Below are 18,801 nucleotides of genomic sequence, written 5' to 3'. Positions count from 1 at the left end.
GGGGGGGGGGCTTGAGAGGAGGCGGGGCTCCCGGAGGCGGGGCTTAGGAAAGAGGCTGTTTTGTATGTGGGCGGGGCTTGTGCAAGAAGAGTGCGGAGGTTCTGACCGACACTAGCCTTTCAGGATGTTGCTGTTAGGGCTGGCGGGTGAGCTGAGTTGGTGAGAGCGTGGTGCTGATAACACTCAGGCTCAAGGGTTCGGATCCATCTACCGGCCAGCTGCCGAAAAAATAAAATAAAATGTGTAGCTATTGGTTGAAACGATAGATGAGAAGGCGTGGGAGTGAAAGAGGGAGAAGCTTTGGGAAGAGGCTACGGTTGCGGGAAGAGGCTCGGTTTGGGGAGGGGCGTGGTTTGGAGGACAAGAAGCAAGGCATGTGGGTAAGGGGCGGGGCTTAGCAAATAGCTTGTTTGAGGATTGGCTGGGGAAGATGGGCGGGGTCGGAATCAGCCTGATGGTGTCCGGGCGGGGCGTGGCAGGAGTGAGCAGCGCGCAGGAAAATGGCAAGGTCTGGAGCGTGGCGAGCACAGTGCGGTTTCGTGTGGACCGCAAAGACGACGGCGGTATCGTCATCTGCGAGGCGCAGAACCAGGCGTTGCCCTCCGGACACAGCAAGCAGACGCAGTACGTGCTGGACGTGCAGTGTAAGTGCCCGGCGGGCCAGGACCCTGGGAGTCCCAACGCCAGCCGCCCGTCCCTGGGAGGGTCCCTAGCCTCGCGTGATCACCCGGATGACCTGGAAACCACTCTGTCGTCTTACTTCTGCTCAGACTCCCCCACGGCCAGGATCCATGCCTCCCAAGCTGTAGTGAGAGAGGGCGACACGCTGGTGCTGACGTGTGCTATCACAGGGAACCCCAGGTGAGCTCTGGGGCCCAAGACTCCTGGATCCTCAGGAAAAGAGGGCTGGTCACCTGGATACCTGAGTCTCAGAAAGGAGGGGCCTGGGCGAACAGGAGTCTGGGACCCGACTTCTGGGTTCTGAGGGAGGAGGGGTGTGGGGTCCCAGACTCCTGGATTCTAAGGGTGGAAGGGTCTGGGAGGACTAGGATTCCTGAGACCCTGGTGATGGGTGGAAGCTGGTTCCGGGACTGTTGGTTTTCTAGGAAGGAAAGGGATAGTAGGGAGCCTCTTCTTTGGAGGTCCCTGCGGGATGAGAGCTGCATGTCTAGATTCTTGAGAGGTCAGGATGGTTGCTGGCACCTGGGTTCCTAACTCTCACTATATTTTACCCCCGCCCAGGCCAAATCAGATCCGCTGGAACCGCGGGAATGAGTCTCTGCCGGAGAGGGCCGAGGCGATGGGGGAGACTCTCACGCTGCCGGGCCTGGTATCAGCGGATAATGGCACCTACACTTGCGAGGCGTCGAACAAGCACGGCCACGCGAGGGCGCTCTATGTGCTCGTGGTCTACGGTGAGGGCAGGCTGCAGCAGGTGTGGGGCGGGGCTCAGGGCAGGCGCGGGGCGTTTGGGACAGGACTTGGGCAAAGAGATATTCGGGAGGTCAAGAGCCAACAGACTTCATATAGTTCTGGGGCCAGACTATCCCGCTGGGTTCAAATTCGGCTCTGCCGCCTCCTGTTGCAGTGAACTTAATCTATCTGCGCCTTAGTTTCCTCATCGGTAAAATGGAATAAGCTCCTACCTCACAGGGTTGTGAAGATTATATGAACTAAATATGTAAAGCGGTTGGAATGGCCCCTAGCACTTAATGTGCTTTCTGTTTAGCTCATTACGGTGGGGCAGGAATTTTGGAAGTGGTTGGGCCCTAGTCCAGCACTTTAAATATCTGGAACGTTTTGGACAAGGTGGGAAGGGACTTGGACCTGGTCTGTAACTCCGTTTCTTCGGGGGTGCGGGGGGACTGAGTCAAAAGAAAAGGACTGGCCAGCCAAAAAAAGAAAAGCGACGTGCTGTTTCTGTCTTCTGGGGGAGGGGGGTGAGGGAGAGGAGGGAGTTTTTTTTAGCAAAAATTCAGTGACAGGGTCAGGCACTGTACAAACAAACAAGCGTTTCTTGAGGAAGTGGAGCATCGGCAAAGAGTGGAGCCATGAGAAAGGACTACAGGTGGCAGTAATTCTGAGGGGTGTGGCACGTAAAAGGGTGTGGTTAGATGTGGTGTGCTGACTGGCTTAAGAATTTGGCAGCGATGGGGCTGAATTGGGACCATCCTCTGATGACTGGCCCTGCGCCCTGTCCCTCTGGCAGACCCCGGTGCGGTGGTAGAGGCTCAGACGTCGGTTCCCTACGCCATTGTGGGCGGCATCCTGGCGCTGCTGGTGTTTCTGATCATATGTGTGCTAGTGGGCATGGTCTGGTGCTCTGTACGGCAGAAGGGTGAGTGGGGGCGGGGCCTGAATTCAGCTAGGGGTGTGGTTGGTTATGGGATCTGGAAAAGGGCGGGGCCTAGAGCCCAGGTTAGGCAAAGTGTAGGCACAGACCCAGGATAATGAAGGGACGGAGCCTAGACCCAGGATTCGAAATCCAGCGGGATCTGAGGTCAAAATTCCAAAGTGGGGAGCTTTACTCCTAGCACTCTAAAAGTGATGAAACTGAATTAATGATAAAGGGATGAGGACGAATTAACGCCATGGATTTTAATAAAACAACTTATCTTCCTAATTGCTGGATTCGTTGAGAACAGAGCAAGGGGATGCCACCAAGAGAAGGGGAAAGGGCGGATCTTCCCGTGAACTTTTGGAATCTTCCTAATTCTGCTTTTACCTCTTTCTCTGCCACTGTTTTTGCTATTCTCTGGACTTGACTCCCTCTCCCTGTGTGTTCCATTTCTCCCTCTTCTTTCGTCTGGTATTTGTCTTGTCTGTTTATCCTCTTCTCATATATTTCTGTCCAATTCCTGGGTCCACATATAAATGTCCCCTCTGCCCGGGGGTCTGTCACCCCCTCAGGCTCCTATCTGACCCACGAGGCCAGTGGTTTGGATGAGCAGGGAGAAGCAAGAGAAGCCTTCCTCAATGGCAGCGATGGACACAAGAGGAAAGAAGAATTCTTCATCTGACCCCACCCCCATCCCAGGCCTGGGCCTGGGCTGGGGTCCTCCCCACTGCCAGCTGCAAGGAACCAGCAAAGACATTTACCAGAGTCTGGGATGGTGGGCTTCTCCCCCCACCACTAACACCTCAGACGCTTGGGCAGGGATTGGGGCTGTTGGATACCTGGATCTCTGCAAGGGCCAGAAATGAGGGCTCAGAGGTCTAGGTCCCCCAGGGGGCAGAGGCCAAAGGTCCAGACCCCCCAAGTCCAGGGAGGGCGGTAGGGATTGGGTTGGGTGAAGATGACTGGGGGAAGGCCAGGGCCCCTAGGCTACAGAACCAGGTCTTGTGGGGAGGGAGTCAGATTCTAGGAAGGGCGGGGTGGGCAGGGAAGGGAAACAGATTTCTTTGGGGGTTCCAGACCCCATGCCAGCCATTGTAAGAGTTCCACAGAGCTCTGGGCACCTCTTTGCAAAGCCATGTTTGCACGGTGGGGGTACGGGTGGGGGGAGGGCATGGAAACAGGGATTCTGTGTCTTTGTGTCATAACACACACTTTGATCGGGTCAGTGAGGGAGACAGCCCCAACCCTTTTCTCCAATCCCCTTCCCCAGCTTACTGGGCACCCCTTTCCTCCACCTCCTCCCCTCACGTCTGTCCCACCCATATTTGTCTCTCTGTCCACCCACTCCTGGGGGGGCCTTTCCCATCTCTCCTCCAGGCCCCCCGAGGAGGGGGAAAGGAGTCTGGGGGGATACGTGTTCTCTATGGTTTTATATATAATATATTAAAAAAATCAAAAATCTGTATGAAAATATCAGATTGCACCCACCTCCCCCATTCCTGGCTTTTGCCCCCTTTTTCTTGTTAAAAAAAAACAAAACAAAACACATTTTGTACGGGGCGGGGAGGGGAATGGGGAGAGGGTTTGGCAATCCCACTAACCATCATTAAACTGAGGAGAGAACAAGTGTTTGGGGTGGCTGTGTGTCTGTCCCTCTGCCAGGGCTGCACCATTGGGAGGGGAACTGAGGGGGAGGGAGGGAAGTGTGAAGGTTGCTGGTGGAGAGTATAAGCCAGGAGAGGGTCTTGACCTCACCTACGGTACCTCCACTTTCCCAAGGTAGCTGAGTATTTTTCCTGGCCACTTCTTCAGCCAAATAGTCACCAAGTCTTGTCTCTTTGGTAGCTACTGAGCTCCTCCATTCCCATGGCCAGCACCCTTACCCTGGCTTCCCCCCACCCCTGACATTAGTCTCCAAGAGAACTTTCAATTACTCTCATCTCATCCTGTTCTTGCCCTGCTCAAAACCTTTCCCTAGCTCTCCATCACCTCCAGATTAAGTCAAAGATCTGTCAGAGGACAAAATTACAAGGAATTTAGTTTAAAGATCTCAATTGGCTTTACTGCGATTCTAGAATTGGGCAACATTTTATTCCATAAAATAGAAAAAGTGTTCCAATGAGTGGAGCAGAAGAGCCTGGCTTTATAGACAAAGAAGGGCATGAAGAAAGCAGAAGCAAACAGCACATTAGTTAATTTTCTTGTAAATTGTGGAAACAGGAAGACAACAGTAGAAAAAGATTAGTTAACATCAGGTTACTTCAGGCTACTTTTGTGTAAGAATGAAAGGAGAGGGATCTTCATTATCATGCTGATTGAAGATTGAAACTGGCCTCTTTGGGAAACTGGTTGTCTCTCCTGGTTTCTCAGAATGTCAGATAACTTAGTTTGAGTTTGGTAGCAGGGATCTTTAGCAAGATTACTCCATTTTGATTTTTAGTCTGGTTTGTTGGGGTCTATTGCAGGAGCTTAGTCCAAAACAATGGCCTCCTCTAATTTTTTTTTTTCTCATATTCTTCAGGCTGATCTAATTTTAGTTTGGCATGCTAGCCTCCTCATTTATTCATCTAAATTTTAGATGTATTATTCTAACCTTAGGTTAAAAAATAACCTCTTATAATGTACCAGGTGCTGCTCAAAGTTCTGGAGAGTCCATGGGGAATAAAACAGGCAAATATTAGGTGTTACAGACACTTTAAAACTAATCTGAATTTGATCCTGCTCTAGGCACAGGGGACCCAAAGTGAAAAAGGGCGACTCCATTCTTACCTTCATGAAGACTATAAGCAAGGAAGCAAAGAAACTTAATTTCGATTATGATAAGGACTATTAAGGTGAAATGCAGGGTAAGGGGAACAGTACCAAAACAATGGCCTCCTCTAATTCTTTACTTAACAACGTTTTAGTCTGACATCCTAGGCCCCTCATTCGTTCATATCAGGGTAGATAGAACAGGACAATGAAGTTTCATGTACTCTTCACCCCAATTTCAACAACCACCAACTCATGGTTAATCTTGATTTATCCATAACCCCACACAGAAAGATCAATGAAAGCCTCTTAGATTGACATCTATGCCAAGATACAAATGATGAACCCAAGAGCAGCTCTTACAAGATCACAGAGAAAAGCATTTTCAGGCAAAGGGTAAAGGCTTGAGCTGGTAAAAGAGATTGGAGTGTTTGAGGCAGAGCAGACCTAGACAGGAGTGGATAAAGAGGAGAGGTGGGTGAGGTCATAAAAATAAGCAGGGCCAGACCAGGAATATAGTCCCTGAGGCCATGATAAAGAGTTTGGATTTTTGGCTAAGTCTAATGGGACCCCTTGAAGAGTTTTAAGCTGGAATGTGACAAAGCCACTTCTTCCAGGAAGAGGGAATATCCCGTTATACTGAGCATAAAGCCTTTCGCCTCTCCAATTCTGTGTTCCAGACATACTAAATTGCTTGCGCTTCCTCAAACCACGCATTTTTTTTCTTGCCTCTAGGCATTTGTCTTTGCTGTTTCTTGGGCCAGAAAGACTCTCATTCTAGTTGGTTCCCATTCATACCTGGCTTAAAGATTACCACCTCCTGGAAGCCTTTCCAGAACCCCAGACTCTGGCAGGCACCTCTTCTGGCTCCCACGACCTTCTATGCTCCACCCATTCAAAGTCAGACCTTCTGGGCTGTAGTTGTCTAAATCGGTGTAGATCTTTGACTAGGGCACCATGAGGATAGTGTCGGGGCCTGTCTTGTTCACTGTAGGAACCATATTGTGCTCCAGCACAGGGCTTGATATATTAGATCAATAAATATTTATCCTGGTGTAGGGCTGGGAGAGTTGGTAGGTGTCCTGACCCTTGTGCCCTCTCTCGGATGCAATCTGATCCCCGACCAAGACAAGGTTACCAACTTCGCGCTAGTCTGCAGTCTCTGTGCGCATGCGCTTTGCTCAGGCTCCCCACATATGCTAATCAATGCGTTCAGGAGTACGGCCTCTCCGAGGAATATGAAAATCACCACTTCCAGTGTAGGAGGCCCTCCATTGTCCCGCGCTAATGTTATGCAAATAAGCAGGCCACCAGTCCACGATCCAGGCCGAATTGGCGCCCCCCACCCCCAGCGCATCCCATTTATAAGGTGCGTTCCTGCCCTGCACACGCACGCGCGAGCCCTGCAGCTTCTCGTTCCGTCAGGACGCGGATTGTACCAAGTAAACCCGGCCAGCGAGGGGCAGAGCACGGCAACCCCTGCGCGGTTCTCGTCGGTGGTCCGACTCGACTAGCCCCCCTTCCCACAGAGCGACAGGAACGGTCCATCTCGCTGCGCAAGCGCCCTAGGCTCTTCACCCCCTTTCGCTCCCTCCTGCCCTACTTGCAGCGCAGGCGCAGGGCCCAGGAGTGCAGCCGCCAGCGCCGAGCCGGAACGCGCTCCGCCAGCGCCGGTGAGTGTCCGGGGCAGGGCTGCGCGGGGCATGCCGGGAAGCGGGCGCTATGGGCTCGCTGCATGATGGGAGTGACCGCTCCGGTCACCGGGGAGCCGGCAGCGGTTTGGGCCTTAGGTGGCCTGAGGGCGAGACCAGGCTCCTTTTTCTACCCCCACGCCCCTCCGCACCGCCCTGGGGAAAACGTCCCGCCTTAAGGCATTGTGGGAGTCGGTCGGCTAGTCGTTACAGGCCTGGTGCATTCTGGGAAGGATTATTCTACCTCCTTGTGGGGAACTGGTCCCTTTTGACGCACACCTTTCACAACACATCCTGAAAGCTTGGAATGCTTCGACGCAGGGCTTCTTAGAAGGTGGTCATTATAGGCCCGAGGCATGCTGGGAAGAATTGCCGTAGGGCATTGTGGGAACTGGTCCTTATTATCTTGCATAAGGTTCTGTTCTGGTCTTGCCCTAGCATTGTGGGAACGCGTGCCTATTGTCCTCACGCGGGGCATCATGGGAGTTGGTTGCTGTAGGCTCAGGGCATTGTGAGGTCTCCGGCACTGTATTTGCCCGATTATAATGAGGGAGCTTCATTTATGCCCTTCTGAGATCATGGGAGCCAGTGTGGCCGCCATAGGCATTGTGGGAGTGGGACTTATGCACCAAGGGATGCTTCTACGTGATGTCTGGAATATTCTGGAAGGGGCCTTGTGTGATGTGGACTTGGGAAAGGGTTTAGGCTGGTGGACATTGTCTCCTGGTAGCCACATGGGAAGTCCTGATTGTCTCTGGTGTATGGTTGCCAGATAAAATACAGAACGCCTAGTTAAATTTGAATTTCAGACAACAAATCTCTTAGAAAAGTTCCTGGCCAATATTGCATGGAATACACATGTATCAAGTAATTATTTGTTGTTTATCTGGAGTTGAAATTTAACTGGGTGTCCTCTGTTTTTATTTGCTAAATCTGGCAATCTTATCCTGGTATAAAGTAGAAGTTTCAACTTAGATGGGCCCCTACAGGCAATAGGGTGTCATGAGAACTCTCTTCTGCCAGTTATCAATTCTTTGTGTCCTTAAAAGCCCAGATCCAGGTGCCTTCTTTAGGAAGTTCCCTTGCCAATGATGCCAGCCCTCCCCATAGTCCAGCCTCTTCCAGGCTTCAATCTGAATCTTTCCCTCTTTAGTGCCCAGCATTAAACTTGACATCCAGGCTTTGAAGGGACCGGGTATTTTTCACCTCTGTATCCCCAGTGCCCAGCATAGGCCTTGGCATATAAGAGCTACGGCTGGCCTCTTCACTAACTGCCCCTGCAAGGCTCTCTACTGTCAGGGAGTGCAGTGGGAGACAAAAGGTGTGTGTGGGTGGGTGTGGGTGTGTGTGTGTGGGGGGTGGTCTCTTCCTGAAGAAAGAGACAAAGGCATGAAGGAAGCCTTACTAGGAAAGGCAGAGGTAATATTTGGGCTGGGAAGAAGTATAGAGGTTCTTAATGTTTGTGGTGGGCTTTGAAAGGTGAAAAAGAGTTCTCCAGGCAGACAAGGGGGAAGGAGGGCACTCTCTAGACAGCAAAAGCAGTGTCTACTAAGACCCACAAATGTGAAAAGGCCTGAGAAAGGTGAAAAAGGTGAAAAGGCACAGGGAAAGGTGAAAAGTCTGGAATGGCTGAAGTTTACAGAGAGTTGGGGTAGGAGTAGTAACAGCCACTGTTTATTGGAATACTTGCCATATAACAGCAATTTATATGAATGAGCCTACTGAATCTTCAAAAAATCTTGTGAGCTGAGAGATTTTATGAGAGGTAGGATGACATGGCTTCAAATCTTGGTTCAGCCACCTACCAAATGGTGTGACCTTGGGCTACTCGTTAGCCTCTCTGTGCCTGTTTCCTCATTTGCAATAAGGAGGTAATCTCTCAACATGGTTTATGAGGAGAACATGAGTTAAGGCATGGAAGCCCCTTTCCTATAGAGAATGAAACAGGCTAGAGAAGTTAGGTCCTTTCCTTGTAGCTTTACAGCTAGATAGTGATATTTAGGATTCAAACCCAGTCACTGTCTTGCCGATTGATATAGAGCTAAGGCTGACAGGGAGAGAGAAAAAGATTAAAATATAAAAGATGAAATTAAAAAACCAAAAAACTAAGGCTGACATTCACAAACAGCTGCAGCCTTGCCATTTGTTTAAATATTGAAATACTTCCAGACTGGTTGGTATATCACTGCTATACCAAGTACTCCCTATTCCTCACTGTCACATTGGACCCTCCCCAGCCCTGAACTTCCACACAGTTCAGCAGCTAAAGGGTTAATGACTCACATAGGCTCCTGCTCTACTCTTGGTTCTGACTGGTAACCATGCAAGTACCTACTGTTAAATGTTTGGAATGTCACCTCTCCCTACCCCATTGAATAAGAACCACAGCAGTCTTATTGCTTAGATGTGGAAATTAAAGTCCTACAGAGGGTCAGGTCCTGCAGTCAGTGCCCAGTAGGCAGTCAGGGACAAAAGGTGGGGCCATTTTTACCTCCTCCTCAGCACTGAGCACACAGTTGGGCTTGGGGTGGGGACAGGTGCTATGTAAAAATTTATTGAGTCATCACAGGCCTTTTCTTTCCCTTGTTCAGCATCCCTCTGTACCTGCCAACATCCTGTGTTAGAGAAGAACTTGTGGCTGGAGGTGTGGCTGGGGAGGGACACTGCTCAGCTGCTGCTCTGCTCGTCTCCTGTCCCCTCCCCCAGCCATGACAGAGACCCGTGAGCCAGCTGAGACTGGGGGCTACGCCAGTTTGGAAGAAGACGATGAAGACCTTTCCCCAGGTGAGGGAGCCTTTGAGGTGGCTTGACTATCCTCCTGGCTCAGCGTTTGGGCTCCTCTGGAAAATGGTGATAGAGAGTGGCTCCTTGTCTTGCTAGGGGTTCTATTCTGACTGGAATTCCTTGTCCTGCTAGGTGAACTCTTCCAACTGAGACTTCTGGGGATTGTAGATTGACTGGGATCTCTCTCCTTGCTGGGGGTTCTAGATTGGCTGTTCCCTCTCTCCTTGCTGGGGGTTCCAGATCGGCTGTAATTTCTCTCCTTACTGGGAGTTCCAGATTGGCTGCAGTCTCTCTCCTTGCTGGGGATTCTAGATTGCTGACTGTGATCTCTCTCTCTGCTGAGGGTTTCAAATCGGCTGTGATCATTCTTCTTACTGGTGGTTCTAGATCGTCTATGACCTCTCTCCTTGCTGGATGTTCTAGATCGGCTATGATCTATTTCCTTGCTAGGGCTTCTAGACTGGCTGTGACTTTTTTCTTTGCTGGGGGATCTAGACCAGTTGTGACTTCTTTCCCTTCTGGGGGTTCTAGATTGGTTTTGACTTTTTCTCTTGCTGTGGATTCTAGACTGGCTATGTCTTCTCATCTGGCTGGGAGTTCCCTTCGGGGTGCGACTTCTTGCCCTACTATGGTTTCTCTTCCAACTGGGACTTCTCACCCTACTGTAAGTCCTCTTTCGACTGCGACTTCTTCCCCTTCTGGGGATTTTAGACGAGGTGTCACTTTGGGTCCCGCTGGGGCTGCTAGACCAGCTGCAACTTCGGGTCCTACTGGGTGTGCTAGACCAGCTGTGACTTTGGGTCCTGCTGGGGGTGCTAGCCAGCTTATAACTCTTGACCCTGCTTGGCATTTCAGTTGGACTGTAACTCTGTTCTCTACTGGGGGTGATCATCTGACTGTAACTCTTCACCCTCCTCAGTGATGATGGAGACTGACTGTAACTCTTCTCCTTGAAGGGAGTTCTAGTTGGGCTGTGACTCTTTGCCCTGCTTGGGGTTATAGCCAGCTTGGAACTCCTTTCCATACCCGAGGCTCCTGGTGGGCTGTAACTCTTCTCCCTGCTCATACTTCTAGGCTGGCTGTCACTCCTTTCCTGGTTGTTGGTTCTACGCTGGCTGGAACTCTTACCCCGACTCTGTTTTTGCTGGGAAGTAGGGGTTCTCACCCTGTTGGCCATGCCTGGTCTGGCACCATGAGTTTTCATCCTGCTGGAAGTGCTGGCCCTGCTGGGTGACCTCTTGGAGCTGCGGCTTCCTCTTCTACCAGGAGTTCTGCCCCGGCTTTGTGTGCTCCTCTGCTGGTGGTGTCTCACACCGCTGGCCTTGCTGGCTTTGCTTGCCCTGGAGTCGGTGCTGGCCCTGGTGTCGGTGCTTACCCTTCTTGGTGTTCTCACTTTGCTGTGGACTCGGGACCTGCTGCTGGGTGGCTTAGAAGGGGCTCTCTTTGTACTTGTTGATTTGGTGGACTTGGAACTGCTTGGGCTCATGACCAAGTTGGGGGATGTTGATGGCTTGGTGGGCACTGACAACCTGTTGGGTACTGCCGATTTGGTCTTGAAGGAGGCAGGAGGTGTGGAAGCTGCAGTGGGCACGGAAGGTCCAGTGGATGCCGGAGACATGCTGGGCTTTGAAGATCTCTTAGGTGGAGAAGGCATGGTGGGTGCAAAAGGGCTTGTGGTCCTGGAAGTCACGGTGGACAGGAAAGACCTGGTAGCCATGGACGACAACCTGATTGCCTGTCACAGGCCAACTGCATGAAGTCATAGTGGGCATTGAAGAACCTGGACAGTGGGTGGTGTCAAGTCAGAGGTGAGAGGAGAGAGGGGAGGGGCCTTGGCCTAAGGCTGGAGATGTTTGCTCTGTTTCGCAGCCATTCAGCAAATGTCTCCTGAGGCTGACTCATGTTCAGCATTGCTGGGGACACAGAGATGGGTCAGATCCAGGTCCTGTGAGGATTCTCCAGTCTCTAGACCCAGAGATGGTCACTGCCAAGGGTGGTCAGGGTGTGATGGAGGGCGTTATGGAGGGCAGTGCCGGGGCAGGGGGAGTCCAGACAAAAGAGACACTGACCACCTGGGGAGACAAGGAATACTTCACAGAGGAGGTGACATATGAGCTGGGTGTTAAAAAGGAACAGGAGTTTGCCAGTAGAGAAGGAAAGGGTCACCCCAGGTGAGAGGAGATCAGAGGCAGAGGTCTGGAGGGAGATCAGGGCCTTGAGAGCACTGTCATCTGTTGACCCACTTGTCCTCTCCTGGGCAGTGTTGGGGATCCCGAAATCAGACCTGCCCTTGAGTAGTCTTAGTTTGATGGGGGAGACATTCTGGGCCCAGATGGCCACAACCTCTAGGACAGTGATGGGGAGATGCTGGGGCAGGAGGTACCAAGGCAGAAAAGTTGGGGAGAGACCCCTGACTGGGAGCCTGGGGTGTCATGGTGGCGGCTTCATAGAGGATGGAAACTGTGCTGGGTCCCGAAGGTCACAGAAGGACCAGCCCATGCCAAGGCCTCAGGAAATGTTTGTTAAATGGCAAGGAGACTGCAGGACAGGGGCGGGAACTAATGAGACAGAAAGCTGCCGGGAGGGACGCTCAGCAAATACTTATAACCCACTCTGGGCTCGTGATGCCAGAGACCCAGCAATGAATCAGACTAGGCCTGTCCTCTGGTCTGGTGGGGAAAGAACCTGGACACAGATGGCCTCAGCCATGGCGGTTTGGGACTGGGACAGTGGGAGGACAGTAGAAAAAGTGACTGGCTGCCTGGGATGAGGAGGTCTGGGATGGCCTCACCAAAGAAGGAAGCCTCCTACTCGATCCCAAAGGATGATGGAAAAAACTAGGGAAAATAGGGCAGGACATTCCCAGCAGAGGGAACAGCACATGTGAAGGCCTCAGAAAAGGTTTGTCAAATTGAATGCAAAGATATCCATTCCACAAATATGCAGGCACAAAGAAAATGTTCTAGGTGCTGTGTTTTAGGTGCTGGGGACATGACAGTGAACCAGAGTTCCTGCTTTTGGGGACAGACAAACACACAAGTAAATGTTGTATACAGTGAGTCAGAAGATGAGAGAGAAGTAAAGCAGAGTGAGGGGCATAGGGAGTGCTGGGGAGGGATTGCTGGTTAGATAGGGTGGCCATGGTGTCACTGAGACGGTGACACTTGAGCAGAGACATGGAGGATGGGAGGGAATGAGCTTAGTCCATCTGCAGAAAGGGTGGGTAAAGGCCCTGAGGTGGGTGCATGCCTGGTGATGAGGGATGATGAGGAGCCCAGTGTGGCTAGTGAGGTCGGAGATGAGGTCAGAGGGGCACTGGAGGGCCTTGTGGCCATTGTGATGACGTGAGTGAGGGCAGAGGACAGGTTGCCCTGGCTGCCTTAGTGGTGATGGGATCTATCTGGGCTGCTGGAGGAAACTGAGAAATAAGTGAGAGCTCGGATGGATGCAGGGTGAAGCTATTAGTCCTAGGAGATGCTTTTCGCAGGCCTCTGCCACCATGGCTGAAGAAGTTGGCATTCCCCTCACTGCTGTCATGGGAACCCCCCTCCCCAACCGTTGCTGTGTGCACCCCCTGGAATGACCACTAATGTTGCCCTTTCCTGAACATTGACTTTCAATCTCTTTTCCTTTTTTTAAACCTAAACTTGTCCTAGGAATGTCCTTCCTCATGAAATCACAGTAATATACACACTTATAAATATTTTAATTCACTTATATATATATGATGACATATATCAAAGTACAGACACAGGTACCAAAAAGCTTGTGGAAAGAATAGAATATGCATCTTTCTATGAACTTTTTGAAGTACACTCTTATGAATGTGTGTTTTAATTTGCTTAAATACCTGTTCAAATGTTTGTCTCCCTAAAATGATGTAGTATAGGCCATCGCCCATATTTAGCTTTCCATGTCAGGGCTGAGTGGCTGTAGGCAAGTGAGTCATCTAAGTGACTCTGTTTCCCCATTCGTCAGTTGTGGATAATTAAAGTACCTCCCTCAAAGGGTTGTTGTTAGGATTCAGTGAGTTAATATATAAGAACAGGGCTCTTAAAAATAGCAGTGGATGCTGTCATTATTGTTGTTACTGTTTTTTGACTGTTCCTGCTTTATCCTTACTCTCTCCCCCAATGCAGTTCTCGTTAGACATTCATTTGCTTGATACATAGATATGGAGCATCTACTGTGTGCCAGGCCCTGTTCTATGCCACGGGGACTCATCTGTGAGGAAGGGAAGGGTTCTGCCCTCGCTACCCTCTCCATACTGTGGCAAGTTTGAATGGGGCTTAGGGAGGGGAGAGCTGGGCATAGCCCTCTGTTCTCTGAGGCCACTATCTGTCCCCATCTGTGTCCCTACAGGCCCTGAGCATTCATCTGACTCTGAATACACTCTCTCAGAGCCAGACTCTGAAGAGGAAGAAGACGAGGAGGAGGAGGAAGAAGAGACCACCGATGATCCTGAATATGACCCTGGCTACAAGGTGAAGCAGCGCCTGGGGGGCGGCCGGGGTGGCCCATCCCGCCGGGCCCCCCGTGCAGCCCAGCCCCCAGGCCCCCCAGCCCAGCCCTGCCAGCTTTGTGGCCGCTCACCCCTTGGGGAGGCCCCGCCGGGCACCCCACCTTGCCGGCTCTGCTGCCCTGCTACAGCCCCCCAGGAAGCACCAGCCCCTGAAGGCAGGGCCCTCAGGGAGGAAGAGGAGGAGCCACCTCGGGCTGGGGAGGGCCCACCAGCTGGGCGGGAGGAGGAGGAGGAAGATGAGGAGGAGGGCACGTACCACTGCACAGAGTGTGAAGATTCCTTTGACAACCTCGGGGAGCTGCATGGGCACTTCATGCTGCATGCTCGGGGTGAGGTTTAGGCAGAGCCCCCCCCACCCAGGGAGCTTGGCAGAAGGGGGGTGGGGTGGGAGGAAGGGGCTGAGGAAATTGGGTTGGTCACAGTGGTCATGGGAGATGGGGTTCTGCCAATTTGTGTTGTCTTAGCAGTAGATGTGTGAAGGTCAGAATAAAAGCCAAATTCTGTGTGTGTCTGTCCAGCGTGTGTTTGGTGTTTGTGTGTGTGTGTGTGCGCACGCATGCATGTGAGAGAGAGAGAGAGACACGCACCTGGACATTTATCCCACCATCCCCTTGGGCTGCTTCTGTAGGAATTTCAGGATCGTTGTGGCCAAGATAACTAATGTTTACTAAGTGCTTATATTCCATCATAGACCGCTTCATGTAAAGCCTCAAACACAACATATTTTTTCTCATTTGCATAATATTCCTGGGTGTGTGATTTGGGGACTCAGGCCACCCGTTAAGCCTGTTGTCAAGGCTGGGTGGCAATGGCCTGGGTCCTCTGACAGAATAGGATAAGGAGCCTGCAGAGGTCTGCCTGGCTTCCATTGCTGTGCCCTTGCTGAGAAATGAGTTACATGGCTGCAGCTAACTGCAAAGGAGCTTAGGAAAGGCAGTCTAGACAAGCGCCCAGAAAACAGTTTGTGGAGGACAGCTAGTGCTCTCTGCCACATTGCGTATGAACTTCTACAGAGCGGACTTTAATTATAATCATAGCTGTGCTTTCTGAGCACTTCCCAGGTATCTAGTGCCTGTCCAAGGACTTTATACATATTGACTCATAGAAGTTGTGTATCTAGGAACTTATAAAAATAGAACCTTAATTGTAATTATAGCTACCATTTTCCCTATACTTACAAAATGCTGCACTTGGTTTGCATAAGATCAGGTTCTTAGAATAACTCTGTGAGGTAGGGACTGTGATCCATTAATTCATTAAACAAATATTTTTGAGTACCTGCTGTGTACTAAGCATTTTGAATACACCAGTGGATAAGATAAAGTCCTTGTCCTCATGGAGCTTATACAGGGGTGGGTAGGGGCTGCGGTGGAGACAATTAACAAGCAAGTAAGATATAGCATATGCAGGATGGTTATAAGTGCTATGGAGAAAAATAAAGCAGAGAAGGGAGATCAGTTCTGATAGGGGTTTGCAGTAGTGTAGTCCTCTGGAAAAAGGTGACAGTGACCTGAAGGAGGGAGTGTACAAGCTGTGCACACAGATTGGTGAGGAAGAGTGTTCTAGGTTGGAGGAAGCTGGAGTATGCTGGGTGTGTCAAGGAGGACAGAGTGGCTGGAAGGGAGTGAGGGAGGCAGAGCTATTGGGATGAGGTCAGAGGGTAGCAGAGGGCCAGCTCATTAAAGCCTTGTCGAAACTTGAGCTTTTGCTCTGAGATGGGAGGTACTAATTCACAGAAGCTTGGCACCAAACCTACTTTGAAAATAGAAGCTTAATTATAATAATAGCTACCATTTACTGAGCATTTACTGTTTGCCAAGCCCTGTTCTAAGGCGCTTTACATGTGTTAACTCATAGAAGCTTGGCAACTAAGAACCTTCAAGAATAGAACCTGAATTACCATAAAGGCCATCATTAAGTCAGCGCTCACAGCGGACCAGGCCCTGGGCTGAGTGCTTTAAATGGACAATTGCATCGGATCTTTATGAGGTAGGGACTGTTATTTACTCATTCATTCAACAATGATTTATTGAGCACCTATGAGACAGCAGGCACTGTTCTGGGAGCTGGGAATATAGTGGTAAATGCGTTGAACAAAAATTCCTGCCTTTGTGGAGTTTATATTATAATGGGGAAGAGAGTAATTAGGTATTTAATATACAAAATGTATAGAATGTTAGAATGTAATAAGTGCTGTGAAGAAAAAGGAAGGGGGATGGGAGGCTTGTGTGTGTGAAGTTTGAGATTTTAAATACAATGGTCAAGGAATGCCTCACTGAGGAAGTGACATCAGAGACCTAGAGGAGGGGAAGGAATGAGCCATGGGGCTATGGGAACATTAGGTGAAAAGATCTGAGGTGGGAGCCTGCTTGGGATGTTTGTGGAAGAGCATATGGGCCCATGAGGATAGAGCTGAGGATGGCAGGGGGAAGACTGGTAGGAGGTGACCTAAGAGAGGAGCGGAGATCTGGGCCATGTAGGCCATTACATCAACTGGCTTTCTCTGAGTCTGAGTCCTCATGTTAATCCTTAGATGTATGGGGCTATTTTCATGACCATTTTACAACTGCTACAATAGGGGCACAGAGAGGTTGAGTTACCTACCAGAGGTCACAGCCGGTAAGTAGCAGAGTCCAGGTTTGAACCCAGACAACTGGATGCAGGGTGTACCTTTTGAGCCACTAAACCACACAACAGAAATGACAGTCTGACAGATCACAGCCACCATCTAACTTACAGGAATGTATTTGGTCTCCACAGAACTAAAAATCACATTGGTTACCAACATTGAAAAGTGAGTAATTTTACATAAAAATGGAGATTTCTGGCTTGAAAAATTGTGAGATCTGGATTGCACGATCCCATGGGGCAGTAGTTTGCCGGAGCTGAGTAGGGGTCACCCTTATAAATGAGGCAATCACTCTTGTGTGTATAGTCTCCATGTTTCCTACCGTCTCACATCTGGACGTCTCATGCTCTGCCTGCTTGGCACAGAAGAATGTTTGGACTTTTGACACCTGTTAGAGGATCTCAGACCAAAGCACTATTCACAACCCACACTTCTCATCTCAGAACCTAATATTTATCCACTCTTTGAACTGAGACTTTCATAACCACTACAGCTTAGCATCACAGAATCTCAGAACTGTCCATGTACAAATTCACAACTTGTTAAAACAACACGGTGATTTAATCCATTTGTGCTGCTGTAACAAAATACCTGAGACTGGGTAATTTATAAAGAACAGAAATTTATTTCTGGAGGCTGAGAAGTCCAGTATCAAGGCAAGCAGATTCGGTGTCTGGAGAGGCCTGCTCTCTGCTTCTAAGATGATGCCTTCTTGCTTCATCTTATAGTGAAAGGGGGCAAAAAGGGATGAATGCTGTGTCTCCACATGGTGGAAGAGATGGAAGAGCAAAAAGGCTAGCAAGTTCCTTCAGGCCATTTTATAAGGGTACTAATCCTATTCATGAGGATAGAGTCCTTATGACTTAATCACCTCTTAAAGGCCCCACCCCTTCATACGAGTGTACTTTAAAAGTTCATGGAAAAACAGAATCAAAAGATAATATGAATCTTTATCTTTCCATGAACTCTTTGAAGACCCCTTTTACTATCACATTGGGTCCTAGGTTCCCAACATAGGAATATTGGAGGAACACATACATACAAACCATTGCACATTGATGAGTGTAATAATGGGTTTCATTTCCTGGGGCGACATGCCTAACCCCTCTTCCGTCATAAGACAAGGATTTCTTTTTGGCAGCTGGACAGTATGGGGATCTGAATCCTCAACCCTTAGTGTTAAGACAGGGATTTATTTTAGCACATTACGTAGAGAATCATCCATCCATCAGCAGATATTCCTAAGGATCAAGAGAGATGCTAGGAATCAGGAAACCTGGTCTGCCATTTGCATAATTCAGTCAGTGCCCAGTCTGGTTATGGAAAGCAAGCCAGGTATTCCAAAGAGACGATTTGATTTAATACAGAGAATGATTATTACACAGGTGTTAGAAGGCTGAAAGTGCAAACTTGGAAAAACAAGGTAGCCCAGAAATTAGTGTGTGCAAGAATCCACTCCCACTCTAGGACTGACTGAGATACAAAAAGAGAAGTGAGATTACTAAAACCCAGTAGGAGCTTGGAGGACAAGCCATGTGCAGCTGGTGCCGGTGTAGGGACCAGTGACAAAGTGCCACATGGCAGGTGCTTAAACCTTAGGAGGGGCACAGTGTCCTTGTGCTGAGAATATAGAAAGATGCTGGAGCTCGTGCTGCTGCTGGAGGGTTTCAGCAGGATCCCAAAGCAAGGTGAGTCTCTTTCCTCCTTCCATTCTGCCCATACCTCTCATGGGTAGAACTTAAGGAAGCCAGCTGTCAAGGGAATCTGGGAAAGTGTAGAAAGCCAAGCATCACAGAGCCGTATGGAAGGATGGGCTTAGCCTGAGAGACACTATGTAAACAACGGTCACAGTCAAGGAATATTTTTTGAGTCTCCATGCTAAGCACTGTCCTAGGTGCTGGGAATGTAGCAGTGAGGGAGACAAAATACTTCCTTGTCCTCAGGAGTTTGGATTCCTGTATAAGGGCACAGATGATAATCACATAAACAAAAATGATAATTCTAGGTGCTGAAGAGTGCTAGAAAGGAAATAAATCAGGGTGAGGGTTGGAGGTGCTCCTTTAGCCAACCAGGTTAAGGAGGACTT

General features: G+C 49.8%; 2 protein-coding genes across 2 annotated transcripts in view; both read left to right on the top strand.

The window, feature by feature from the left end:
• CADM4 (cell adhesion molecule 4) overlaps window positions 1-3,965 on the top strand; it is a 5,832-nt gene extending 1,867 nt beyond the window's left edge. Inside the window, exons 5-9 of the mRNA XM_008570961.1 lie at window positions 480-644; window positions 771-861; window positions 1,243-1,415; window positions 2,210-2,338; window positions 2,911-3,965. Coding sequence (XP_008569183.1) covers window positions 480-644; window positions 771-861; window positions 1,243-1,415; window positions 2,210-2,338; window positions 2,911-3,020 — 668 coding nt within the window. The 3' untranslated portion in view covers window positions 3,021-3,965. The remainder of the gene's footprint in view (window positions 1-479; window positions 645-770; window positions 862-1,242; window positions 1,416-2,209; window positions 2,339-2,910) is intronic.
• A 2,730-nt stretch (window positions 3,966-6,695) lies between these two features.
• On the top strand, window positions 6,696-14,597 carry ZNF428 (zinc finger protein 428). Its single transcript, XM_008570941.1, has 3 exons — window positions 6,696-6,762; window positions 9,372-9,564; window positions 13,927-14,597. The coding sequence occupies exons 2-3, from the start codon at window positions 9,489-9,491 to the stop codon at window positions 14,424-14,426; spliced, it is 576 nt and encodes a 191-aa protein (XP_008569163.1). The 5' UTR covers window positions 6,696-6,762; window positions 9,372-9,488; the 3' UTR covers window positions 14,427-14,597.
• The last annotated feature ends 4,204 nt before the right edge of the window (window positions 14,598-18,801 follow it).

The sequence above is a fragment of the Galeopterus variegatus genome, unplaced genomic scaffold, assembly GCF_000696425.1.
Source record: "Galeopterus variegatus unplaced genomic scaffold, G_variegatus-3.0.2 Scaffold647, whole genome shotgun sequence".
NCBI classification, from domain to species: Eukaryota; Metazoa; Chordata; class Mammalia; order Dermoptera; family Cynocephalidae; genus Galeopterus; species Galeopterus variegatus.
This window is presented reverse-complemented; position numbering and strand designations above follow the sequence as displayed.

Coding starts and splice junctions, on each gene's coding strand:
- ZNF428 (XM_008570941.1), top strand. CDS start 9,489: ATGACAGAGACCCGTGAGCCAGCTGAGACTGGGGGCTACGCCAGTTTG. Junction 9,565..13,926: donor CGATGAAGACCTTTCCCCAG/GTGAGGGAGCCT, acceptor GTGTCCCTACAG/GCCCTGAGCATTCATCTGAC.